Genomic DNA, 22,310 nt, shown 5'->3' on the forward strand with positions numbered 1-22,310 from the left:
GCAGCACGCCAGGCTTCCCTGTATATTACAACATTACCTAGCAACAAAAGTCAAACATCACTGGGTACAGAAAACCCACACCGAGGAGAGCCAAGACCCCCTAGAGAGTATTTTTTAGAGAACAGCGGGTTTAAAGGATAGAGGAAAAACTACTCAGGATTTACAGCCACAAACAAAAGCCGGTTATAAGGCTCTGAGCTTCCATCTCCTGAAAACAGTATCAGCGCGATATCGTTAATTTCCCTTTGCGGCTTCTTACCCACTTCAAATATGGCCGCCAAGCTCCAGTCTCCATTACCTTCTGAGCGTGGTAAAGCTCTGACTTCACGCCCATTTCCAAAAGGGCTTCCTCCCGCGAGGCTGCGGTTCTCAGTGCGCAGACGCGAACGTACGTCCTCTCCCCGGCAAGATGGCGTTGGCGTTGATGTGCGGACGCCGGGAGCTTCTGCGCTTACTGTGGCCCCAGCGTCAGGTAAGGATACCCCGGGGCCGAGCGCCAGGATGCCTCACTGTCCCTTTGAGCCGAGCCGGGAGTGGCTTGTGCAGACGGGCATGAGGAGACGCTGACCTGCTCACCCGGACCGCCCTCTCGTGGCCTCGGGTCATAGGAGGACGCGGGAGGGTTACGTCCCAGACCCCGCCGGGTCAGCAGCCTCGTATTTTAGTCTGTTCCTGGGACAAGCGTCGCCTCTTCTAGAGAAACCTCAGCCCCAACTTCTGGACCCCGGGCTGGGTTTGCGGCTGCTGAGATGCAGGGCTCAGAGCTGGCATGCTTTCAGGCTCGCAGTCTGAGCGCGGGGAGTAGAAAACTCCTCACCTGTGGAAATTGGCTGCCTCTCTCTTGAGGGGAGGGGTGAGCATAATCGATTTTATCTGATAAAAGGACTCCATCTCCCTTTTACCCACTCAGTTCCACAGCGTCGCAGGGCCTTGCCAGTGGCCCCGGAAACCGCTGACAGCTGGGCTCGGGTTCCCAGCCGACCGGTGTCGCGGGCATCCGCGCTATGTCCTGCTCATGGCCCCAGGCCCCCGCGGCCTCAGTACCTCTGTCGTCTCTTTTGCAGAAGCCCAGGTAAGAGACATTTCGTCCCTGAAATGTTAGGAATGGTGCTTCTTGCAGATTTTATTTTTATTTTGCTTTGACTGGGAGGAGGGGAATATGGAGCTGTGTTCTTGTCCACACACCACCCAACTCCCCAAATGATAGTATCTCTACTTGGGATAGATTTTCACATCAGTGGTAAAATTATTGAGAGCACAGAGGAAAAGTTTATGTTGTAAACAAGGTGTTGTTTGCCAAAATGGTGGCAAGCCACTGATGGTGAAATAAGATGCAATTCTGTTTGTATATTGGAAAAATTATAATTTGCATGTCAATGTGGATAAAGAATGTCACCTGCCATATCAGTAAACAGAAGTTCATGAGGCCAGCAGTCCCAGTGGCCACCCCCAACAGGTGCACCCTGAGGGAACTGAGGATGGAGAAACAGAATACTAGCTGTAGCCAGGTAGGGTACATATCAAAGGAATGATTTCAATAAGCCCAAACTCGCATCTTTCCATACATAGGAAAACACTAAATTCATTAACTTGAGACTTCTGGGTGTTATTAGCAGAAATTTTTTTGGTGTTGTAATTACCTGGTTGGGCTGGGGTTGGGGGGCGTTGTTTGGAAAAACTCCTGTATATCCTGGCTCCTCCCTTACCTCTTCTGAACAGTCCCTCAGAGCTGAGAGGCTGTGTCCTAGGCTTAAGACCTGAATAATAATAATAAGTGTTAGTCACTCAGTTATGTCCAACTTTTTGCAACTCCATGGACTGTAGCCCGCCAGACTCTGTGCATGGAATTCTCCAGGCAAGAATACTGGAGTGGGTAGCCATTCCTTTCTCCAGGGGATCTTCCCCACCCAAGGATAAAACCCTGGTCTCCTGCATTGTAGGGTGATTCTTTACCATCTGAGCCACCAGGGAAGCCCCTCAGTAATACCCCCAAATAAAACACAATTCTCAACTTTTAGGTCTTGTGTTTTTTTTTCCAGTGGGCAGTTTGGGCTACCAGCCAAGGGGCCCAGAGTAGTTTTCCCCTTCCCTTGAACTGGAGCCTTGGTACAAGCAGGAACCTCTTGTGCCTATCTGCCTCCTCAGAGAGTCCAGACAAATGTGGGTGAGTCTCTCCTGGTTCTCGGATCTCCCAATTATTGGTTGATAATCCTTGTATTTGGCAATGTCCAACAGGTACCTGGCTCCCCATTTGAAATATACTAGGATTTGCTCAGTTGAGAGACTCTGAGCCATCTGGACTGGGTGATTAGATGAAAAGCTGGTCTAACATTTTTTCAAGAAGCCAGCTGGATTTCTATACTTACACTTACAAGTATGTACTTAATTGGAAATTAAAGGAAATCTTGCCCTGAAAATGGCCAGTATGGGGTTTTTTATTTTGTATGCAGTAAGAGAAAGCCAGCTTGATAAAACATCTTTTCAGAAGTCTGACCTTACAAAGAAGCAAAACCCCTTCTAGAGGGAACTTGCATTTTCTGTGTCTTTGAGATGTAAATGTCCTACCTGATCTTAGGTGCCTCGATGTGTGTGTGTTTTGAGAAGTTGGTTTCTGCTATCCAGAAAGTACATGTATGGTGTACATTTGGCAGCCAATCAAATAGACTGAGACTCTGGGCAGTCTTTTGTCTCACCATGCCAATTCTCAGAGACTTCAGTCATCTTAATCTTAGTTGCATCAGCCTATACAACAACGACCTTTATTTTCTTATACTGTTTTGAGGAGTAAACTTTATAGATCTTCTGAAGGCTACATCCTTTGCACTTTCTTGTAGGGGTATCTCTTTTGTCTTACTGATTTGAGTTATAATTAAAATACCATTATAATTAAATAACCATTGATCTTTTAAATTGGGAAAATGTCTTAATAGATACATTTTTACAGAGCTCTTATTATATAGAGCTGTTTTATTGGTACCTATGGGAAAAGAAAACCAGAAGGTGACTACACACACACTCACACACAGTAGTTAACCTAAGAATTCTCTTAAGTTGGTTTTTTTTTTTTTTAAAGGTTTGGGAAACCTTGTTTGTGGTTTTTGTTTCCCTTCAGTGAGTGGGTCTTACAGATGCTAATAAAAACATGAAGATAATTAATGTTGATTAGGCTGATTACGGAGGCTTAAGAAATAAAGAGAAAGTCTAGAAACTTCTTCCCACTGAAGTGGAAATGTTAAAGGAACTCGTGTCCCAGATGGATAAAGAAATCTTCAAGTGGTTATATTAAGAAATAAGATACATAAAACAGATGCTAAAAAAAAAAAAAAAGAAAAAAAAAACAGATGCTAATAGGATTAAAACAAAAGGTTTCAACACATTACCTTAGGTTGGATGGACCAACATTACTGGTCCCCAGTATTAGATTTTCTGCCCCCTAAAGGCTAGAAGAAACTTACACAGAAATATCTGACTAACAATTGCTTGGGACAACAGTTAGGCCAATTGATTAAGTTAAAAAATTGACAGAAGAGCCTGAGTCCCTTGGCTCAGCCTCTCACTGGGAACCCAGAGCCTTTTATACAAAAATAGCGCAAATGATTCAATTAAAAAGGAAGTTTCTGGACTCCTTCTGAGACCAAGACTTGATGTGATCTTGAGGGAGACTAAAGTTAAAGTTATAGAAGTTGATAGAAATGAGATAAAATGTTATCAAAACTGGTATATTTAAATGGGCTTTATTTAAGATGATTATATCTCTTTTGCCTTATTGTAGGATAGACATCATGTCTTACTCCCCTGCCTGTTGTTGTTATAAGACAGGGCATATAAATCTGCCCCTCAGACTGTATTAATTAAGCATACTAAAGGAAACCAGTACGTTACTAGAGCACACACAACATAAAGTAAAAACTGGGAGCTGATGTTCCAGGGCTAACAAAAATAGCAATAGAGATTTGCTGTGGTCTAACTGGTGCACTCAGAAAGAGGGCCTTTGTTGAATGCCTTATAAAAACTTTTGAAGACATAGTAAATTGAACACTAAAGTTCTATAATGTAGAACTCTTGATTTTCAGTTTAGTTGGAAGTCAGTGATTAAAAAAAAAAGAAAATTTAGTTGGGCAAATCAATCTTTTAGTATCACTTAGGCAATTGACCAGCTCTTTGGGAAATTAAAAGCAACTATTTTTGTCTTGAAAATCTCTACAAATCAGAAATGTAAATATAGCCCCTAAACTAGTAAGTTTATTAATACTTGATTCATAACTTGTTTGGTTTTTTTTTTTTGGTTGCTAAGTTGTGTCCAACTCTCTGTGACCCCATGGACTGTAGTCCCCCCAGGCTTCTCTGTCCATTGAATTTCTCAGGCAAGAATACTGGAGTGGGTTGCCATTTCCTTCTCCACATAACTATTTTAATGAAACTATGAGATCTCTAGTTTTGTCTGTTTGTATGTCTGTATATACATTACACATACAAGATGTCACTACCTCTGGGTATACTTTCAAAATTAAATTTATAAAATGCCTCTATTTAATTTACTTTAAAGTAAGTGCTTAACAAATTAACTATTTCTAAATATAAAGGAAACTGGCCAGAATGAATTTCAGGTTCATGTGATCTAGGAAATATAAATTAATACCTGGTGTTAAAGCTAGCTTAAGCATGCTGGCTTAATCAGTTAGACATATCCTTTATTCTACCTAGGTTTAGTAAAAGTCAGTAAGTTCATATTCTTTGGCAGAGTTTTCAGCAAGAAAAAATAATAACTTGGTGCTGTTTTCATAAGTTATGAAATCCACAAGGCACATGATACAGCGAAAAAAAAACAAAGGTAAATGACACGAGTTGTCAACTGGGGGGAAAAAAAGCACAACATAAAGGTTGAGAGTTGTGTCTTATTTGGGGCATTCTGTTGAGTTCAGTCGCTCAGTCGTGTATGACTCTTTGCAACCCCAATGGACTGCAGCACGCCAGGCTTCCCTGTCCATCACCAACTCCCGGAGCTTACTCAAACTCAAATCCATCGAGTCAGTGATGCCATCCAACCATCTCATCCACAGTCGGCCCCTTCTCCTCCTGCCTCCAGTCTTTCCCAGCATCAGGGTCTTTTCCAATGAGTCAGTTCTTCAAATAGGTGGCCAAAGTATTGGAGTTTCAGCTTCAACATCAGTCCTATCAGTGAACACCCAGGACTGATCTCCTTTAGGATGGACTGATTGGATCTCCTTGCAGTCCAAGGGACTCTGAAGAGTCTTCTGCAACACCACAGTTCAAAAGCATCAATTCTTTGGCGCTCAGCTTTCTTTATAGTCCAACTGTCACATCCATATGTGACTACTGAAAAAATCATAGCTTTGACTAGATGGACCTGTGTTTGCAAAGTAACGTCTCTGCTTTTTAATATGCTGTCTAGGTTGGAGCTTTTCTTCCAAGGAGCAAGCATCTTTTAATTTCATGGCTGTAGTCACCATCTGCAGTTATTTCACAGCCCCAAAAAATAAAAGTCTCTCACTGTTTCCATTGCTTCCCATATATTTGCCTGAAGTGATGGGACCAGATGCCATGATCTTAGTTTTCTGAATGTTGAGCTTTAAGCCACTCTCCTCTTTCGTTTTCATCAAGAGGTTCCTTAGTTCTTCTTTGCTTTCTGCCATAAGGTTGGTGTCATCTGCATATCTGAGGGTATTGATAGTTCTCCTGGCAATCTTGATTCCAGTTTGTGTTTCATCCAGCCCAGCATTTTGCATGATGTCCTCTGCATATAAGTTAAATAAGCAGGGTGACAATATACCACCTTGACATACTCCTTTCCCAATTTAGAACCAGTCTGTTGTTCCATGTCCAATTCTAACTGTTGTTTCTTGACCTGCATACAGATTTCTCATTAGGCAGATAAGGGTGTCTGGTATTCCCATCTCTAAGAATTTTCCAGTTTATTGTGATCCACACAGTCAAAGACTTGGTGTAGTCAATAAAGCAGAAGTAGATGTTTTTCTGGAACTCTCTTGCTTTTTCGATGACCCAGTGGAAATTGGCAATTTGATCTCTGGTTCCTCTGCCTTTTCTAAATCCAGCTTGAACATCTGGAAGTTCATCATTCACATATTGTTGAAGCCTGGCTTGGAGAATTTGGGGCATTACTGAGGATTTAACTAAGATGCAGGCTCTTAGTTCTGAGGGATTGTTCCAAAGAGGTGAGGGAGGAGCCAAGGTATAAAGGAGTTTTGCAAAACAAACAAACAAAAAAGTAGTTGAAACATCAAAGGATTACTGTTAAAGAAAAACCAAGTGTCTCAAGTTAATGAGTTTAGCACTTTTCTGTGTAAGGAAAGATACAGGAGTCTTTTGTTCAGTTGCTCAGTGGTGTCCACCTCTTTCTGACCCCATGAACTGCACCATGCCAGGCTTCCCTGTCCTTCACCATCTCCTGGAGTTTGCTCAAACTCATATCCATTGAGTCGATGATGCCATCCAACCATCTGATCATTTGTCACCCCCTTTTCCTCTTGCCCTCAGTCTTTCCCAGCATCAGGGTCTTTTCCAGTGAGTTGACTCTTCACATCAGGTGGCCAAAGTATCGAAACTTCAGCATCAGTGCTTGCAATGAATATTCAGTGTTGATGTCCTTTAGGATTGATTACTTTGATCTCCTTGCTGTCCAAGGGACTTTCAGCGTCTTCTCTAGCACCATAGTTCAAAAGCATCAATTCTTCGGCACTCAGCCTTCTTTATGATCCAGCTCTCACATCTGTACATGACTACTGCAAAAACCATAGCTTTGACTATATGGATCTTTGTGGGCAAAGTGATGTCTCTGCTTTTTAATACATTGTCTAGATTTGTCATAGTTTTTCTTCCAAGGAGCAAGCATCTTCTAATTTAATGGCTGCCACCACTGTCCACAGTGATTTTGGAGCCCAAGAAAATAAAGTCTGTCACTGTTTCCATTGTTTCCCCATCTATTTGCTATGAAGTAATGGAACCGGATGCCATGATCTTAGTTTTTTTGATGTTGTTTTGAGCCAGCTTTTTCACTCTCCTCTTTGACCTGCATCAAGAGGCTCTTTAGTTCCTCTTCACTTTCTGCCATTAGGGTGGAGTCATCTGCATATCTGAGGTTATTGAGATTTCTCCCTGCAGTCTTGATTCCAGCTTGAGCTTCATCCAGTTCGGCATTCCACATGATGTACTCTGCATAGAAGTTAAATAAGCAGGGTGACAATATCCAGCCTTGACGTACTCCTTTACCAGTTTTTAACCAGTCTGTTGTTCCATGTCCCATTCTAACTATTGCTTCTTGACTTGCATACAGGTTTCTCAGGAGGCAGGTAAGATGTTCTGGTATTCCTATCTCTTTAAGAATTTTCTGCAGTTTATTGTGACCCACGTAGTCAAAGGCTTCAACGTAGTCAATGAAGCAGAAGTAGATGTTTCTCTGGAATTCCCTTGCGTTTTCTGTGATTCAGCATATGTTGGCAATCTGACCTCTGGTTCCTCTGCCTTTTCTAAATCCAGCTTGTACAACTGGAAGTTCTCAGTTCATGTACTGTTGAAGCCTCGCTTGGAGGATGTTGAACATTGTCTTGCTAGCATGTGAAATATGTGCAGTTGTACAGTTTGAACATTGTTTGGCATTGCCCTTCTTTGGGATTGGAATAAAAACTGACCTTTTCCAGTCCTGTGGCCACTGCTGAGTTTTTCCAAATTTGCTGCCATGTTGAGTGCAGCACTTTCATAGCATCATCTTTTAGGATTTGAAATAACTCAAATGGAATTGCATCACTTCCACTAGCTTTGTTTGTAGTAACGCTTCTTAAGGCCCACTTGACTTCACACTGCAGGATGTCTGGCTCTACATGAGTGATCACACCATTGTGGTTATGCAAGTTGGTCAAACTTAACTGCAAATGCAGTAAAAGAGCCCCATATTGGCCATTTGCAGGGCAAGATTTCCTTTAATTCCCAATTAAGTGAGCACTTGTAAGTATAAGTTTTGTACATACATAGATTTGGCTACAGTGTTAGTTGGAGGCAAAGATGTTAGGCCACCCTCTCATCTAATACCCAGTTTAGACTGCTCAGTGTCTCTACTTAGCAACTGCCTGTCTTTCATCTGGGCTCCCCTAGTATCTTTCAGCTGGGGAGCCAGGTACCAGTTCAGTCAGTTCAGTTCAGTTCAGTCGCTCAGTCTTGTCCGACTCTTTGCAACCCCATGAATCGCAGCACGCCAGGCCTCCCAGTCCATCACCAACTCCCAGAGTTTACTCAAACTCATGCCCATCGAGTCGGTGATGCCATCCAGCCATCTCATCCTCTGTCGTCCCCTTCTCCTCCTGCCCCCAATCCCTCCCAACATCAGGGTCTTTTCCAGTGAGTCAGCTCTTTGCATGACGTGGCCAAAGTATTGGAGTTTCAGCTTCAGCACCAGTCCTTCCAATGAACACCCAGGACTGATCTCCTTCAGGATGGACTGGTTGGATTTCCTTGCAGTCCAAGGGACTCACAAGAGTCTTCTCCAACACCATAGTTCAAAAGCATCAATTTTTCGGCACTCAGCTTTCCTCGCAGTTCAACTCTCACATCCATACATGACCACTGGAAAAACCATAGCCTTGACCAGACAAACCTTTGCTGGCAAAGTAATGTCTCTCCTTTTTAATATGCTGTCTAGGTTGGTCACAACTTTCCTTCCAAGGAGTAAGTGTCTTTTAAATTCATGGCTGCAGTCACCATCTGCAGTGATTTTGGACCACAAAAAAATAAAGTCTGACACTGTTTCCAGTGTCTCCCCATCTATTTCCCATGAAGTGATGGGACCAGATGCCATGATCTTAGTTTTCTGAATGTTGAGCTTTAAGCCAACTTTTTCAGTCTCCTCTTTTACTTTCATCAAGAGGCTTTTAGTTCATCTTCACTTTCTGCCATAAGGGTGGTGTCATCTGCCAAATAAAACTCAGAATCATCAGCCAATAGTCAGGAGATCCAAGAATCCTCCTAATTGTCTGGACTCTCCAAGGAGGCAGACAGTCCCAAGAGGCCTCTGCTAGTATGAGGCCCTAGGTCCTCGTAGAGTTCAGGTGAAGGAGAGGGGTATATTCTGGATCCTTTTGTAGTTACCAAAATTGTTAACTGTAAAAAATGTACAACCTAAAAGTTGAAGATTATGTTTTATTCAGTGAACTTGCTAAGGACTTAAGCCTGGAAGACTGCCTCTCAGATAACCTCTGAGGGACTGTTCCGAAGAGGTAAAGGAGGAGCCAGGATGTATGGAAGTTTGGGGAGGTGGCGGGGGACAGGTAGTCAGAACATCAAAAGATTAAAAAAAAAAAAAAGATTAGTATTAAAGAAAAACTCAATATCGCAAGTTGCTAAGTTTAGCACTTTTCTGTGTATAGACTGATATAAGAGTCTGGGCTTGTTGAAATCATCCCTTTGATAAGCACCTTAACTATATAGCACCAATATTCTGTTTTTCTCCATCCTGAATCCCGTCAGGGTATACAGTTGAGGGTGGCTGATGACTGCTGCATCCTTTGTTTACTTATATGGCAGGCAACATTTTTCTTCCACATAGCAGTCTTCCACAGGCAGTCTAGAGAATTTTAGATCAACAGGGCCTGATCCAAAACTAGCACTTTGAGTGGCCTATCAGCAGAATCTTTGCCAGATCTACACATCAGCCTTCCTAGTGCCATGGGACAAAACTAGTCATAATGCCTCCCGACTTTTGGTCAAATTTATGACCTGAAAAGAGAAAAAAACTGTGACCTGACAAAGAATGTCACCTTCCACGTCAGCAAACAAAGTATATTGGGGCCATTAGCCACTGCAGCCACCCCTGTAGTGCATCCTGAGGGGAATCAGGATGGAAAAGCAGAATACTGGCCCTAGAAAGTTAAGGTATATATCAAAGGAATGTTTTCAATAAGCCCAGATTCTTGTAGCTTTCCATACATAGAAAAGCACCAAATTCATTACTTGAAACACCTGGTTTTTCTTTAATTAGCAGTAATCTTTTGGTGTTTGACTATCTGGTTTTTTGGGGTTGTTTGTTTTGCAGAAACTCTTGCATATCCTGGCTCCTTCTCAGAGCTGAGAGGCTGTGTCTTGGGCTTAAGTCCTCAGTAATGTCCCAAATAAAATACAATTCTCAACTTTGAGGTTGTACATTTTTTCAGTTTACACAATTACAACTTGCATGTCCCTGATTTCATTGACATTACTATTTCTCAGCACCAAGTAGATATCATCTTAAAAACTGAGTTGTTTAAAGAAAAATTATAATAGTTTCAGTGTACACAAAATCGTGTCAGTGATACTCATGCAACTGAAGTTTGGAAAATACTAATATAAGAAATAACTTCCTCATATGAAGGAGAGTGATTAAGTCTTATTCTGAATAACTTATCTTCCTGCTTAGAGGGGAAAATAAAATATCCTTTTTTAAAAATCATGAACAGGAATATGTATTTAAAATAAGTAACCTTTACAAAGTAATATTTTTTGAAAAACTGACAAATACCATAAGCATCATAAAACCCAGAAAAATAATAAATTTTTTAATTGACTTCCTGACATTAAATGTCCTTTTTAAGCTTTGGATTCTTTGGAGCGTATAGGCTACCATGGGAGAACAAGAAATAGGGAGTCCAGAGAGTACCCCAATGTTGGTTATTGTAAGAGGGACCTCGTTTTCTATGTGTCTGCCCTCTGCTGAATATAACGTGCTTAGTAGCTTAGCCATATCCAACTCTGTGTGACCCTTTGGACAGTAGCCTGCCAGGTTCCTCTGTCCATGGGACTTTTCAGACAAGAATACTAGTGTGGTTTGCCATTTCCTCCTCTAGGGACGGAATATAATACATGACTTTCTCCCCCCACAGGTTCCGGCCCCTCCAGTCATTCCTGCAACTCCCCCACCCACAGCAGTACCTGAAGTGGCTTCTGGAGAGGCCGCAGATGTCATCCAAGCTGTTGCAGAGCAGAGCTTTGCTGAACTTGGGCTGGGGTCCTACACCCCAGTGGGACTGATCCAGAACTTGCTTGAATTTATGCATGTTAACCTAGGCCTACCATGGTGGGGAGCCATTGCTACATGTAAGGGGAACATATCTGCACATGGGTAGAGGAAATGGGGTTTGGGGGTAGAACTTTAAAGATAGCAGCTCTATGTGTGAGTAGAGCAAATAGTTGCAGAAGTTTATAGCTGAGAAAAGCCGATGATGCAAATGAGTGATAGAGATTCATAACACTTAGATGCACTCCACTGTATTTCTTGAGGGGCATTTTAAAACCACTAGATCATCTAGGATATAAGAAGTGTAAGTTTTTGAATGTGGAGGTAGGGTTTAAGTATGGGGACCTCCGCAACAGTGATGAAGCCTGATTCAAGAGAGCAGAAGTTCAGGTCAGATGGGAAGACACTCACATCGCTCCTCTTATAAGGTTAAAACTGCTTTAAATTATGTTTCTCCCCATACGTTGCTCCAGTGATCCTCCTCCTCTGTCCCATGTCTTCAGCTTCTCCATCTTTATTGCCTACTCTGAACATATAGGCGTGTGCAAGCATACCGTGTGTCTCTTGGTAAATTCCTTCCCCTCATCATTAATTCACTTTTAACTACTACCCTTTCTCCTTCTCTTCATAGCTGTCATTTAAAAGAGTATTCTGCCCCCAGTAGGCTTTTCTCTCTGTTCTGTGACCCTCAGCAGGCTGACTTACACCACCTCATTCTAACTGCCAGTGATATCATTTCTTAGTCCACTTTTCATACTTGCCCTTTCTGCATTAGACACAGTAGAGTGAGGAATCTGCCCCTTGGCTTTTGCAACTTTCTGTCCATATCCTCCCATCTCCATTGCTCAGTACTCTACCTGCCCCTAGTGCTAGTATTCCCGATTCTGTCCTTAACTCCCTTCTCTGTCCACTTCACACCATTTATCCTTATGGTGATAAAGCCTAAATGTGTATCTGCCCGTCTCTTCTCAGCCCAGGCCACTTGCTTATCACAGATACCATCAACTAAATAAATACTTGTTGAAATGATCAAGAAATGTGAAATGTAAAAAAAAAGAAATAGGAAAGAGTTAAAGCAGTAGGCCACCTGATTACCTCCTATTCCAGACATTTCTAGGACAGCATTTTTCAGACTTCATTCCTGGGAGCCCCAGAGTTCTGTGAAAGTGCTTCTGAGCAAAGCAAATTCCAGAGATTGAACAATCTTAACAGTCAGACAGCCTCCTCACCCAGGGCAGCTTGAATTTATTTGTTATGTATATTGTGGTTACACTTAGAATTGAGGACAAAAGGAGTCCATTAATCATAGAAAAGTTTGGAAACCATTGATCTATAAAAGTAGCTTCTGTCACCTTTTTGAGGAAATAAGATTCGTGGTCATTTGTTTGGAGAAGTTAATGCCAGACTTTTGATGTCAAAGCAGAGGACCGAGCCTCGAAGGAACTGAGTCACACCATGCCCTTTGTTTTGGGGCCCTGTGGGCATGAGTCGCAGGGTGGGAAAGTCTGGGTAAGAGACCCTCTCAGGCAGGACGTAGAAACTCTTAGCCGTCTAGCTACAGAATGGCTTGATGGAGAATGCAGAATGTCACTCCACTCCTACTTTGTTTCCAGGTACAGTCCTTGCCCGCTGCCTGGTGTTTCCTCTCATCGTGAAGGGCCAACGAGAGGCAGCCAAGATTCACAATCACTTGCCAGAGATTCAGAAGTTTTCCGCTCGAATCAGAGAGGCCAAGTTGACAGGAAACCACACAGAATGTGAGTCAGTTGCAGAATAAGCATGGGAGAGGACCTGTTTTTTCACTACATAGAACTGGGGGCAGGGAGGGGGCAGTGGGTGGGTGGGGAGCAACTCAAAATGGGAGTTACTACAGTTGGGCAGGTTCTAAGATATACCTGCTTCTTGGGCCTAATGCTTCCAGTGCCTGGCCAGGGTCAGTTAGATCTGACTCCTGGGCCAGGTTATGAGGATGGTCACCTCCACCAACCATTAACTTCCACTCCCTTCCCAGTTTACAGGGCCTCCTCGGAGATGACTTTCTACCAGAAAAAGCATGATATTAAACTCTTTAGACCTCTCATTCTACCACTGACTCAGGTAAGCAAAAAACATTTCCCGTCTAACTTCAGAAACAGATTAAGAGAACAACAACAAAAATAAAAAATCAGATTACCTCCTCTGTGTTTCCCATGCCCTAGACCCTAAAAGCAGGTTGGTGGTGATATTATGCTACATAAACCCATTATGGGTTTCAGTAATAGAGTAAGTAAAATGCCCCCTCTGCTAAAGAGTCCTGACACTGTTTATCCTGTGTCACAGGCCCCGATCTTCATCTCCTTCTTCATTGCCTTGAGAGAAATGGCCAACCTTCCCGTGCCCAGCCTGCAGACAGGTGGTCTCTGGTGGTTCCAGGATCTCACACTATCCGACCCCATCTACGTATTACCTCTGGTGGTCACAGCTACAATGTGGGCTGTCCTTGAGGTAAGCCCAGGTTCGCCAAGTGCCTGTCCTGTAGAGTGGGGAGTGAAAGGAAAGCAGTTGTATAGAATGGTCATTCTTCACTCCCTGGAGAGAGAGAACTGATGGGTAAGAGATCTGAGCCAGGATCAATGAAAACTGACATACATTTGCTTGTCAAATGCATGTTCTCCCCTTGCTTTTTCTTTTTTTTCCCAGTTAGGTGCTGAAACTGGCATGCAAAGTTCTGACATTCAGTGGATGAGAAATTTTATCAGACTAATGCCCCTGGCAGTCTTGCCCATAACTGTCCATTTCCCCACGGTAGGTGATGGCTTAGGGGCTGGCTTCAGCAAGCTGCCCAGAGACGCAGCTTCTGAGTGCCTTCTCTTCTCATCCAGGCAGTGTTCATGTACTGGCTCTCCTCCAACATGTTTTCCCTGGGCCAGGTGGCCTGTCTCCGTATTCCTGCTGTTCGCACTGTGCTGAAAATTCCCCAACGTGTTGTGCACGACCCAGACAAGTTACCTCCACGGGAAGGCTTCATAAAGAGCTTCAGACAAGGTAAGGGCCCACCCTCTGTGACAAGGACAGGGGACCGTGGTCTCGAAATGGGTGCAGGACCATTGGTCTTCCTCCCCTTTACACAGGCTGGAAGAATGCCGAAATGGCCCATCAGCTACAGGAGCGGGAACGACGCATGCAGAACCACTTGGAGCTCGCTGCCAGGGGTAAATAACCCTTCCAGGCTAAATTCTGTCATTTGTTTCTTCCTTTTCTTCGTTTATCAGGATTTGTTTTCTCTTCTTCCCCAGGCCCGTTACGACAGACGTTTGCCCACAACCCTCTGCTGCCGCACGGAAAGAATGACCCTCCCAACGCCCCCAGCAGCAGCAGCAGCAGCAAAGCCAAGTCCAAGCAGCCCTGGCGTGACACGCTTGGCTGACCTCTGCTGCCTGCTCACACTGGCAGGAACTCTGTCTCTTCAGAGACTCAGCCTTCGAACGCGGTTTCATGCTGGGTCTTTGCGCCAGACCTAGAAACTGTGGGACATGTTGATGTTCATTTTAAAATTGGATTCCACTACACTCTTCCACCTAAGTGTGAAAGAACCCTGGGGGCCAGGTGATTCCCATCCGCAGAGTTAGGAAACCTCTGTGCTACACACTGCTTCCTAACACTTATTAAACGGGAAAACAGATTGCGTGCTTCAGAAAGAATAGCTTGGGTGATGATTGCTCTTGCTGGCCCATGATCTTAGGAGGCATATCGGTGTTGTAACCTGGCCTTAAGGGCTAGATGTGTTGTCATGCCCATATTTGCCTTGTAGTCAGAGTTGTATGCCTGATAAGTGGAGAATGTATATGGAGGAACCACATTCACTTATCCCAAGATTACCTATAAAATATCCTTCAAGAAGTAGATATGCTCAAGTTCTTAGTGATAAGAGGAACAGAAGTTGATACAGCTTTTATCAAATAACCTAGCATTTTGCTGCAGCAGCATAGGTGTTCTCTTGTGTAGAGGCTGGTTGCATCAGCCTTCAGCAACTGGCTTAAGGGGGAAGAAATACTCAGATTCTTTCTAACATAAGATTGTTTTTAGTCTTCCTGCCTGGCTCATGGAAACTATCCCTAAGATACTATTAAAACGATGAAGCCGCTCAGAATTTAGAAGCATACCCTTTTATTGTCTAGCACCTGTGACCGTTTCACGTCTCTAAAGGAGACAGGCAGTTAAAGCACTGTTGGATTTTCCAGTGGAAGAGTAGTGGGCAGGCACAGTGGACGTGAGTGGATATCTTCACACATGGGAGCACGCCACTGGAACATCCCAGCTCACACCTAGCATGCTTCCCATCACAGTCTGTTTTATGTCCCTTTAAAGAAACCTGGAATAATGTGTAGCAAAACTAATAAATTACTCTCCATCTCTCAGAAAGCAAGTTCAGAGGTTGCTGAAGCTGCCTAAGAGGCTTCTGGATAGGTGTCTCCAAATAAGTGAGCTTTCCTTTTCAACTTCTTGCCTCCAGCCAGCAGGAGATAAAAGCCCCTGCTTTCCACATCTCGAGATTTCTTGTGGTTATTCAGACTTGGGATCCTGTTGCTTGGACTGCTCTCCTCCATCTTCCAAATCCATCTCTGCAGCAACTGACATACAAAGGACCTGGACATACCACGTGACAGAGGCTGCAAAGAGAGGTAGAGTCAGAACTGAAGACGGCAAGTCAGCGGGACTGAGTCCACGCGGCACTGAATGGGGGCTGGGCCCAAGGGGACAATTGCAGTTAAACCTCAACAACAGGTAGGGGCTGTGGCAAAGGCGGCTTGGGAGAGTAAGAGCTGCAGAAGAAAAAAGCAAAAAAAAAAAAACAACCCTAAGCTGTACAGTAGCTGAGCTGACCTGAGGATCCAAGGCTTACCCACAATCCTGCGGAGGCAAAGAGGTCGTTTGTGTTCTGGCACTCTGATGATGAAGAAGTAAAAGGGCAAGCCTGAGAGAGCAATGCCAATGCCGATGAGAGAATTGATGGTATCACTGTAGAGTGGGACAGCCACCAGGAAGACGGTGCAGAGGCAGAAGACAATGGGGAAGAACAGGCTGAGCTAAGGGCACAAAAAACAATTGGAGGTTAAACAGGTCAGGGTCGACAGCCACGATAACCCCCCCACTCCTGTAGAGCGGAGTACTGAGCCTTCCTGTCATCCCCTTCATTTATTTCAATGAGTACCACCCACAGTTCTGGGCAGAGGTTTCTGAGTAGGTGTCAGAATCGCTGGAGCAGGTGCAGCAAAGGTGGGATGGAGAGGAGCTACCTTGAGAGGACGAGGCCTGTTGGGCTCCTTCCAGCGCAGATAAAGCTGACCCACAATAGAGAGCCCCACGAAGAACCAGTAGCTGAAGCTGTAGTAGTTAATGAGCTGAAAGATGTCCTCCACACACAAGTAGATCAACGCCATGAGACCCTGTGGGCACAAGCCCATGTCAGCTCCTGTCAGCCTCTGTCACGCAAAGCAGTTTCCAGTCCCCTTTATCCCACAGATCACCCCCTTGTTGAGTCCTCAGTTTCTCCAACTGTCCTTTTCTGTTCCCACCCCATTTGCCACCTTAACTTCATTCATTGCCTATCAAGTCAGTAGCCTTTTTCAGCCCGTTCTTCAAATCCTTGCCAGCTTAATCCTCTATACAGCACAGCTAGAAACAGTTCCTCAAATAGCTTTTGCCCCAGAACCTCTCCAGAATGGCTCCAACCTACACTTCCAGCTTTTACCTTCTACTACCTAACTCTACATCTCCAGATTGCTGATGCCATTTGTCTAACCTAAAGCCCATTGATGTTTGCAACCCTAAACTTGAAGATCCATTTCAAATTCTCCAAAGTCTTTGTTCTTTCACTTCTACCCCTACAGAAATGACCATTTCTCCCCATAAACACTACATCATTATCTGCCACCGCAGTCATTACAATGTATTCCATGACCATTATGCCTCACCCTAGACGAGGAGGCCACTGTTCCTTAGGGAAGATGGATTCTCTTCAGAACCACTGCAGCAGTTAGCACAGTGCCTTGCCTTGCCCATGGTGAATGGTCCACTAATAGTTTTTCTATTAAAATATTTAGAGCTTCTTGGAAACTAGAACAGTTGTATCTACTGTTACTAAAGTTTCCCCATTACCTGACTTTCAGCCCAGTCTTGAGATCACTTACATTGAAGAGAAGAGCTGGCACCGGTGTGAACCGCTCCACATGAATCATGCAGATGGTATCAGGGAGATGGCCTTCTCTCGAGCCCACAAAGAAAAGCCTATTTTGGGTAAGATAGGAGAGGCTGAAAAACCTGGGGGACAGGGGTGTGGCCAGGTTCATATGCCACAAGTCCTTCCCTCCATCAAAAGGGTTTGATTAATTTGGAAAGAAGTTGAATACCAAGATGTGTGAGCACTGGAGGCTGCTGATGGGAATGAGGCCAAGGGGTTGACTGTCATTTGGGGAGCACGGTGGCTCAAGTGGGTCCTGTAAGTCTGGCCCTGCCACAGCTCTTCACAATACTCCTCAGTAAAAGAAGACACTCATACCTAGACGCAGCCACGATGGAGGCATTGAGGCCACCAAAGCAGGATAATGCAACCGCAAACGGAATGGTCCAATTGAATATTCCAAAAATCTGGTCTGCAAAAGTCTAAGGGGAAGGAATGGAGAGGAGTCATTAGCAGGGCCCAACAGAGATGGAAGGCAAGGACAAGCATGTCCCTCTGCTGGCAACCCAACCCTTCTTACATAGTATGGCTAACGGGACCTTACAAGCCCAGTGCCCTAAGCATACTCCAAGGACTACCGGATTTCTGGGACTCTGAGGAGGAACATGATACCCCAAGGCCCACAGACACACCCTCACCCTCTGCTAGTGAAAATCCTTTACCACAGCAACAGCATCGCTTGCCAGGATGTCCCTCATTTCGAGCACAGTGTAATAGGCCACATTGGTCAAGATGTAGATGATGGTGACAATGGGCATGGAAATGCCAATGGAGAGGGGCAGGTTCCTGCAGCCAAACAGAACAGTGGATCCATTAGTCCCACAGTCTCATCCCCATTGTCCTTTGATTCTTAGACTGCCTGCACCAATCCAGAGCTGGGGCCTCCTAGGCATTCCCCCAGTGCTTTTGCCTTTAAGTAGGAGAGTAGCTTAAACTCAAGCACTAAAGAGCGTCAGGTGGAAGAAATATAACATTCAGAGAAAGGCCTACACGAAAAAAAGGGGAAAGGATTACCAACCATGTCACAGTGTGATAACAGCAAAGGAAGGTTTGGTTTTGTTTTACTCTAGAGGTTTCTTAGGATCAGGCTTCCTTCTCCAAGATTATCAACACTGGAAAATTTGTCTTAAGGTTAAATAGAAAAGAAATTATGGAGGGAAATTGTGAAATCTTACCTCTCTAAAGAGTAAGACAGGCCCTCAGTAAGAATACTATGTGTACCTGAACAAGCAATTAGAAATATGTCTGCCCCACTCCCTTGGTCAGTTTGAGAACCTTGAGTGCTACCCTAACCCTTGGCCAAGAGAAAGACTTAAAGACAGCTCATAGTCCATCTGGCCCAAAATAAGCCATGATCTTTATAAATGTTCTTTGCAGTGAGACTTGGAGGGGGGGGGGGGGGGCAGGGTGTAGAGGGGCAAATATTCAAATCATTCAGCTTCTGTCCAGTAGGTGGAAGCACCACCCAGGCCTTCATCAGCTATTATCTGCTCCCAGGGTTGCAACACTAGATGTGTATCAAGAATACCCTTGTTTCTCAAAGCCAAAAGGAGTTTATTATTATTTTAACTTAAAACTTTCAGAAACCTCATTTCCTGGCAAATCTTAGTTCCTAGAGTCACTAAATTTTAGAGCCAGGAAAGGCTCTGAAAGTCATATAGTTCAACCCCCTCAATTATAGATAGGGAGCAGGCAGAGATGGCAGGGAATTCCCTCAAGGTCACCCAACAAATCAGTGGAAAGACAAATCCAGGCCCTTCCTGCCTCCACTGACTTCCTGCCCAGTGTTCTTTTCACTCTCCGTGACTACAGGACAATTCAGTGACGTACTGAAACAAACAATACCACTAAGTCACGAATTTGAGAAACATGGGATCAGAAGGAAAAGGTTTCTGCTGGTCTGTGACCCTAAAGTTATAGGAATAAGGGTGTGTGAAAATCTATCAAGAAAAGTCTTTTTTTAATTAAAAAAAACACAAGCACATGATACAACCTGCTTTGATTAATGCTGAAATGCATGAACAAATGTGAAAAGCCCTGTAAAAATTTTTTTTTGGTACAAGAAAGTTCACCTCTTAGCACTGTTACTGTGCTCATGGGCCAGTTACTTGTCCAGCCTCAGGCCTGTCAAAATGATGCTGACAAAACTGACCAGGTGCAGTATGCCATCAGCACACAGTAGGAGTTCAGTAAATGACGGCTGTCCTCGCTGTGGAGAGTTGATAGTGAAGTACCTACCTCTCAGGGTTCTGGATCTCTTCAGTGACATAGTTGAGGGTGTCCCAGCCAGAGTAGGAGAACAGAGCCGAGTACAGCGCCAGAGCAATGTCACCCACTGAAAATGATGAACCCTCAAAGGAATTTTCAAAGTGAGTCGAGGCTCCTGGAACCCAGAGAACACAGAAAGGCAGAAGGATTAGTGGCCTATGCCCCAGCTACAAGGTGATTCAGTAAGGGAGAGGAAGAATATGACAATAACAGGAGGCCTGTGGTTTAGAACACCGCAGCAGTAAGGGTATCAGTGAAGGAATGGGGAGCAGAAGAGAGACACCTACAGAAATGGGCCGGAGTGCAGGGATCAGCAGCCGGATCTTAACAGGCAGGACCCTGGTGAATTTCTAGGGGAAGGAACAACAGCACAAGGGCTAGAGAACAGGAGCGATGCAGTTCTGCCTGCTCCCCTCCTAACCGCACAGCGGACACGGAGTGGAGGAAGGCAGGGTTCAGTGCGCCCAGTCAACAGGGCAGTTATAGAACAGGTGTTCACACCTGGAAACGGAGAGGCGTGAGTACCACGGGTTCATCTCTGCCCATGCCCACTCCCAGGGGCAGAACAGTCACTGCCATGGCACTGGGCTCGACAATCTGCAAAAGCCAGCTCAAGATCAACCTCCCCTGGAAGGCAGCATGCATAGACACGACAGGACAGGCTTTGGGGTCAGTCTGCCTGGTACCAATTTCAGCTCCACTATTTAAGCTGGGGCTTCCCTGGTAGCTCAGATAGTAAAGAATCCACCTGTAGTACAAGCGACCCAGGTTTGATCCCTGGGTCAGGAAGATCCCTTAGAGAAAGAAATGGCAACCCACTCTAGTATTCTTGCCTGGAGAATCCCATGGACAGAGGAACCCGGCAGGCTACAATCCATAGGGTCACAAAGAGTTAGACATGACTGAGCACCCATGCATGCGCTTAAGCTAGGGACTTTAGAGAATTTCTTGGCAGTCCAGGTGTTAGGGCTCTGAGCTTCCATTGCAGAGGGCACAGGTTCAATCCCTGGTGGAGGAACTAAGATCCCTCAAGTTGTGGGGCATGGCCTAAATAAAAGGGAATAATAACAGTACCTATTAAATGAAATCATACACAAAGGCTACTTAGAAGGGTACATACAGCTCATGGAAAATGCTTAACAAACGTTGAGTTGCAGTTACTATTATTTCTTACCCTGGCCAAGTCTAACGATGCCTGCGATGATGATGGCGATCAGTGCCAATACTTTAGCATAGGTGAAAACATCTTGTACCAGGGTTCCCCACTTGACATAGGCACAGTTAATGAAGGTTAAGAGACCTGAAAGAAAAATAATGCTGATTGGTGACTGACCCTACCATCCAGAGGGCCTTAGACCCCCCAAGCAATTTTTCTAGTACCCATCACCAAAACAGACCCTTTGGTCAAAGAGGTGTCTGGGCTCTGACCTGCTCTGCACTGGAAATCTCTGCCCAAAATTTCCTCACCATTATCATTCAAAGGCACTTGCTGAGCACCTGGGTGCACAGCAATACACACACACACACACACACACACACACTCAGCACTTATATAAGAGATACAAAGTGACTGGATCTGCTTACACACAAATGTGCTCACAGCAATAGGAGGCAACTGGTGGCAGAACAGGGTTAGTGATGTGTTCTGGCTGTTGGCTCTGAAAAGTCACAGTCTCTCCCCATCTCCAGCCCCGTAGCCCCTTATGTGGGCCTAGGAATAAACACTCTGATGCTGTAGATCACTGTTAACCTTGATGAGCCCTGCTGTAACTTATCTAGTGTCTGGGCCAGCAGGTCAGGATGTGTGACCAGGATTAGGCTGGAGGCCAGACTTCCTGCCTCTGCCGGCCTGTTCAGCTGCTTGTTTTCACGCTTGGAAAGATTCTTGAAACAGGTTCCTATACAAAGGGAACGGGGCATTTTTCCTGACTGGACAATGCAAAAGTCAGAGCCATGGACATTCCTCAAGTCCTTCCACCCTGGGGTAGAGGCAAACTCTTTACCTGAAAGAGCTCCAGCAAAGTTCATGAATTGCCCTTAGAGCCAGGGTTCTTAACCTAGGGCTTCCACAAGGCCTGGAATTCTCTGTAAAGTGTTATGTTCATATGTCCAAAGTATATGCATTTCTCTAAGAAAAAGGGTCCATAACTTCCATCAGAATATCAGAGAAATCCACTATCCCCCTCCCACAAAAACACCTATAATCTGCTACTTCAGAAGAAGAAATTCTAGAGCGGAAACCCACACAGGCTGTGAGGTCAACCAGTAGCCCCAGGATGTGGTGGGGGGTGGGCAGGGGGGGCATGGGGAAAATCAAAAGAAACAATTCTGAAATTCAATAGAATGTCCCTCAACCGCTCCCCCCACAACCTCTTAAACAAGCAGGTAGGAGCACACCCCGCAGCTTTCCTGCTGCAGTACAGTGCATCCCGGATCCGGCATTGCTCCCTCTTTCCCAGCTCAGCAACTGGGGCAGCAGGAGGAGGGCTGCCTTCCCAGAGAGAAAGCGCTGGGCTTGCCTGCTTCTGGCCCCCAGCTCAGCCCCACGGACTCCCTGTCTCCATCCTGGCGGTGGTGTGGCCCTTAGGGTCCCCAGCCATCCTGGTTTTTTGTGTCCTGGTCTCAACACACTCTGGCCCAAGACTACGTCCTCCTGAGGGGCAGGAAAAAGCAACCAAGCCGTCTTACCTTCTGTCTCCCCCTCCCTCACTGCCCAAGTCTCTTTCTGTTCTTCCAGAAAGGGGGCTTTCCTGTCCCTAATAAACAAGACAATGAACAACCAAACCTTATCACAGGGCTGGGCAA

The 22,310-nt window shown here is 44.9% G+C and overlaps 2 protein-coding genes across 5 annotated transcripts in view; one reads left to right on the forward strand and one right to left on the reverse strand.

Moving 5' to 3' along the window:
• Positions 1 to 330: 330 nt before the first annotated feature.
• Positions 331 to 15,146, forward strand: OXA1L (OXA1L mitochondrial inner membrane protein). Its single transcript, XM_061157765.1, has 10 exons — positions 331 to 472; positions 911 to 1,072; positions 10,884 to 11,097; positions 12,631 to 12,774; positions 13,029 to 13,114; positions 13,337 to 13,501; positions 13,697 to 13,801; positions 13,879 to 14,041; positions 14,128 to 14,208; positions 14,293 to 15,146. The coding sequence occupies exons 1-10, from the start codon at positions 410 to 412 to the stop codon at positions 14,421 to 14,423; spliced, it is 1,314 nt and encodes a 437-aa protein (XP_061013748.1). The 5' UTR covers positions 331 to 409; the 3' UTR covers positions 14,424 to 15,146.
• Positions 15,147 to 22,310, reverse strand: part of SLC7A7 (solute carrier family 7 member 7) — a 33,620-nt gene continuing 26,456 nt past the window's right edge. For all 4 annotated transcript variants that reach the window (XM_061157749.1, XM_061157748.1, XM_061157750.1 and 1 more), the window contains 8 exons: positions 20,680 to 20,805; positions 19,476 to 19,620; positions 17,900 to 18,023; positions 17,556 to 17,659; positions 17,188 to 17,284; positions 16,294 to 16,443; positions 15,900 to 16,083; positions 15,147 to 15,666 (listed from right to left, as the gene is read on the reverse strand). In XM_061157749.1, the coding sequence (XP_061013732.1) occupies positions 15,560 to 15,666; positions 15,900 to 16,083; positions 16,294 to 16,443; positions 17,188 to 17,284; positions 17,556 to 17,659; positions 17,900 to 18,023; positions 19,476 to 19,620; positions 20,680 to 20,805 (1,037 nt within the window). In that variant the 3' untranslated portion in view covers positions 15,147 to 15,559. The remainder of the gene's footprint in view (positions 15,667 to 15,899; positions 16,084 to 16,293; positions 16,444 to 17,187; positions 17,285 to 17,555; positions 17,660 to 17,899; positions 18,024 to 19,475; positions 19,621 to 20,679; positions 20,806 to 22,310) is intronic.

The sequence above is a fragment of the Dama dama genome, chromosome 12 (genome assembly GCF_033118175.1).
Source record: "Dama dama isolate Ldn47 chromosome 12, ASM3311817v1, whole genome shotgun sequence".
NCBI classification, from domain to species: domain Eukaryota; kingdom Metazoa; phylum Chordata; class Mammalia; order Artiodactyla; family Cervidae; genus Dama; species Dama dama.

Bases quoted from the DNA above. Each gene is read 5' to 3' on its own strand.
- OXA1L (XM_061157765.1), top strand. From the start codon at position 410: ATGGCGTTGGCGTTGATGTGCGGACGCCGGGAGCTTCTGCGCTTACTG. The intron at 13,502-13,696 runs GTAAGCCCAGGT...TTTTTTTCCCAG, and splicing joins CAATGTGGGCTGTCCTTGAG to TTAGGTGCTGAAACTGGCAT. The intron at 13,802-13,878 runs GTAGGTGATGGC...CTTCTCATCCAG, and splicing joins TAACTGTCCATTTCCCCACG to GCAGTGTTCATGTACTGGCT.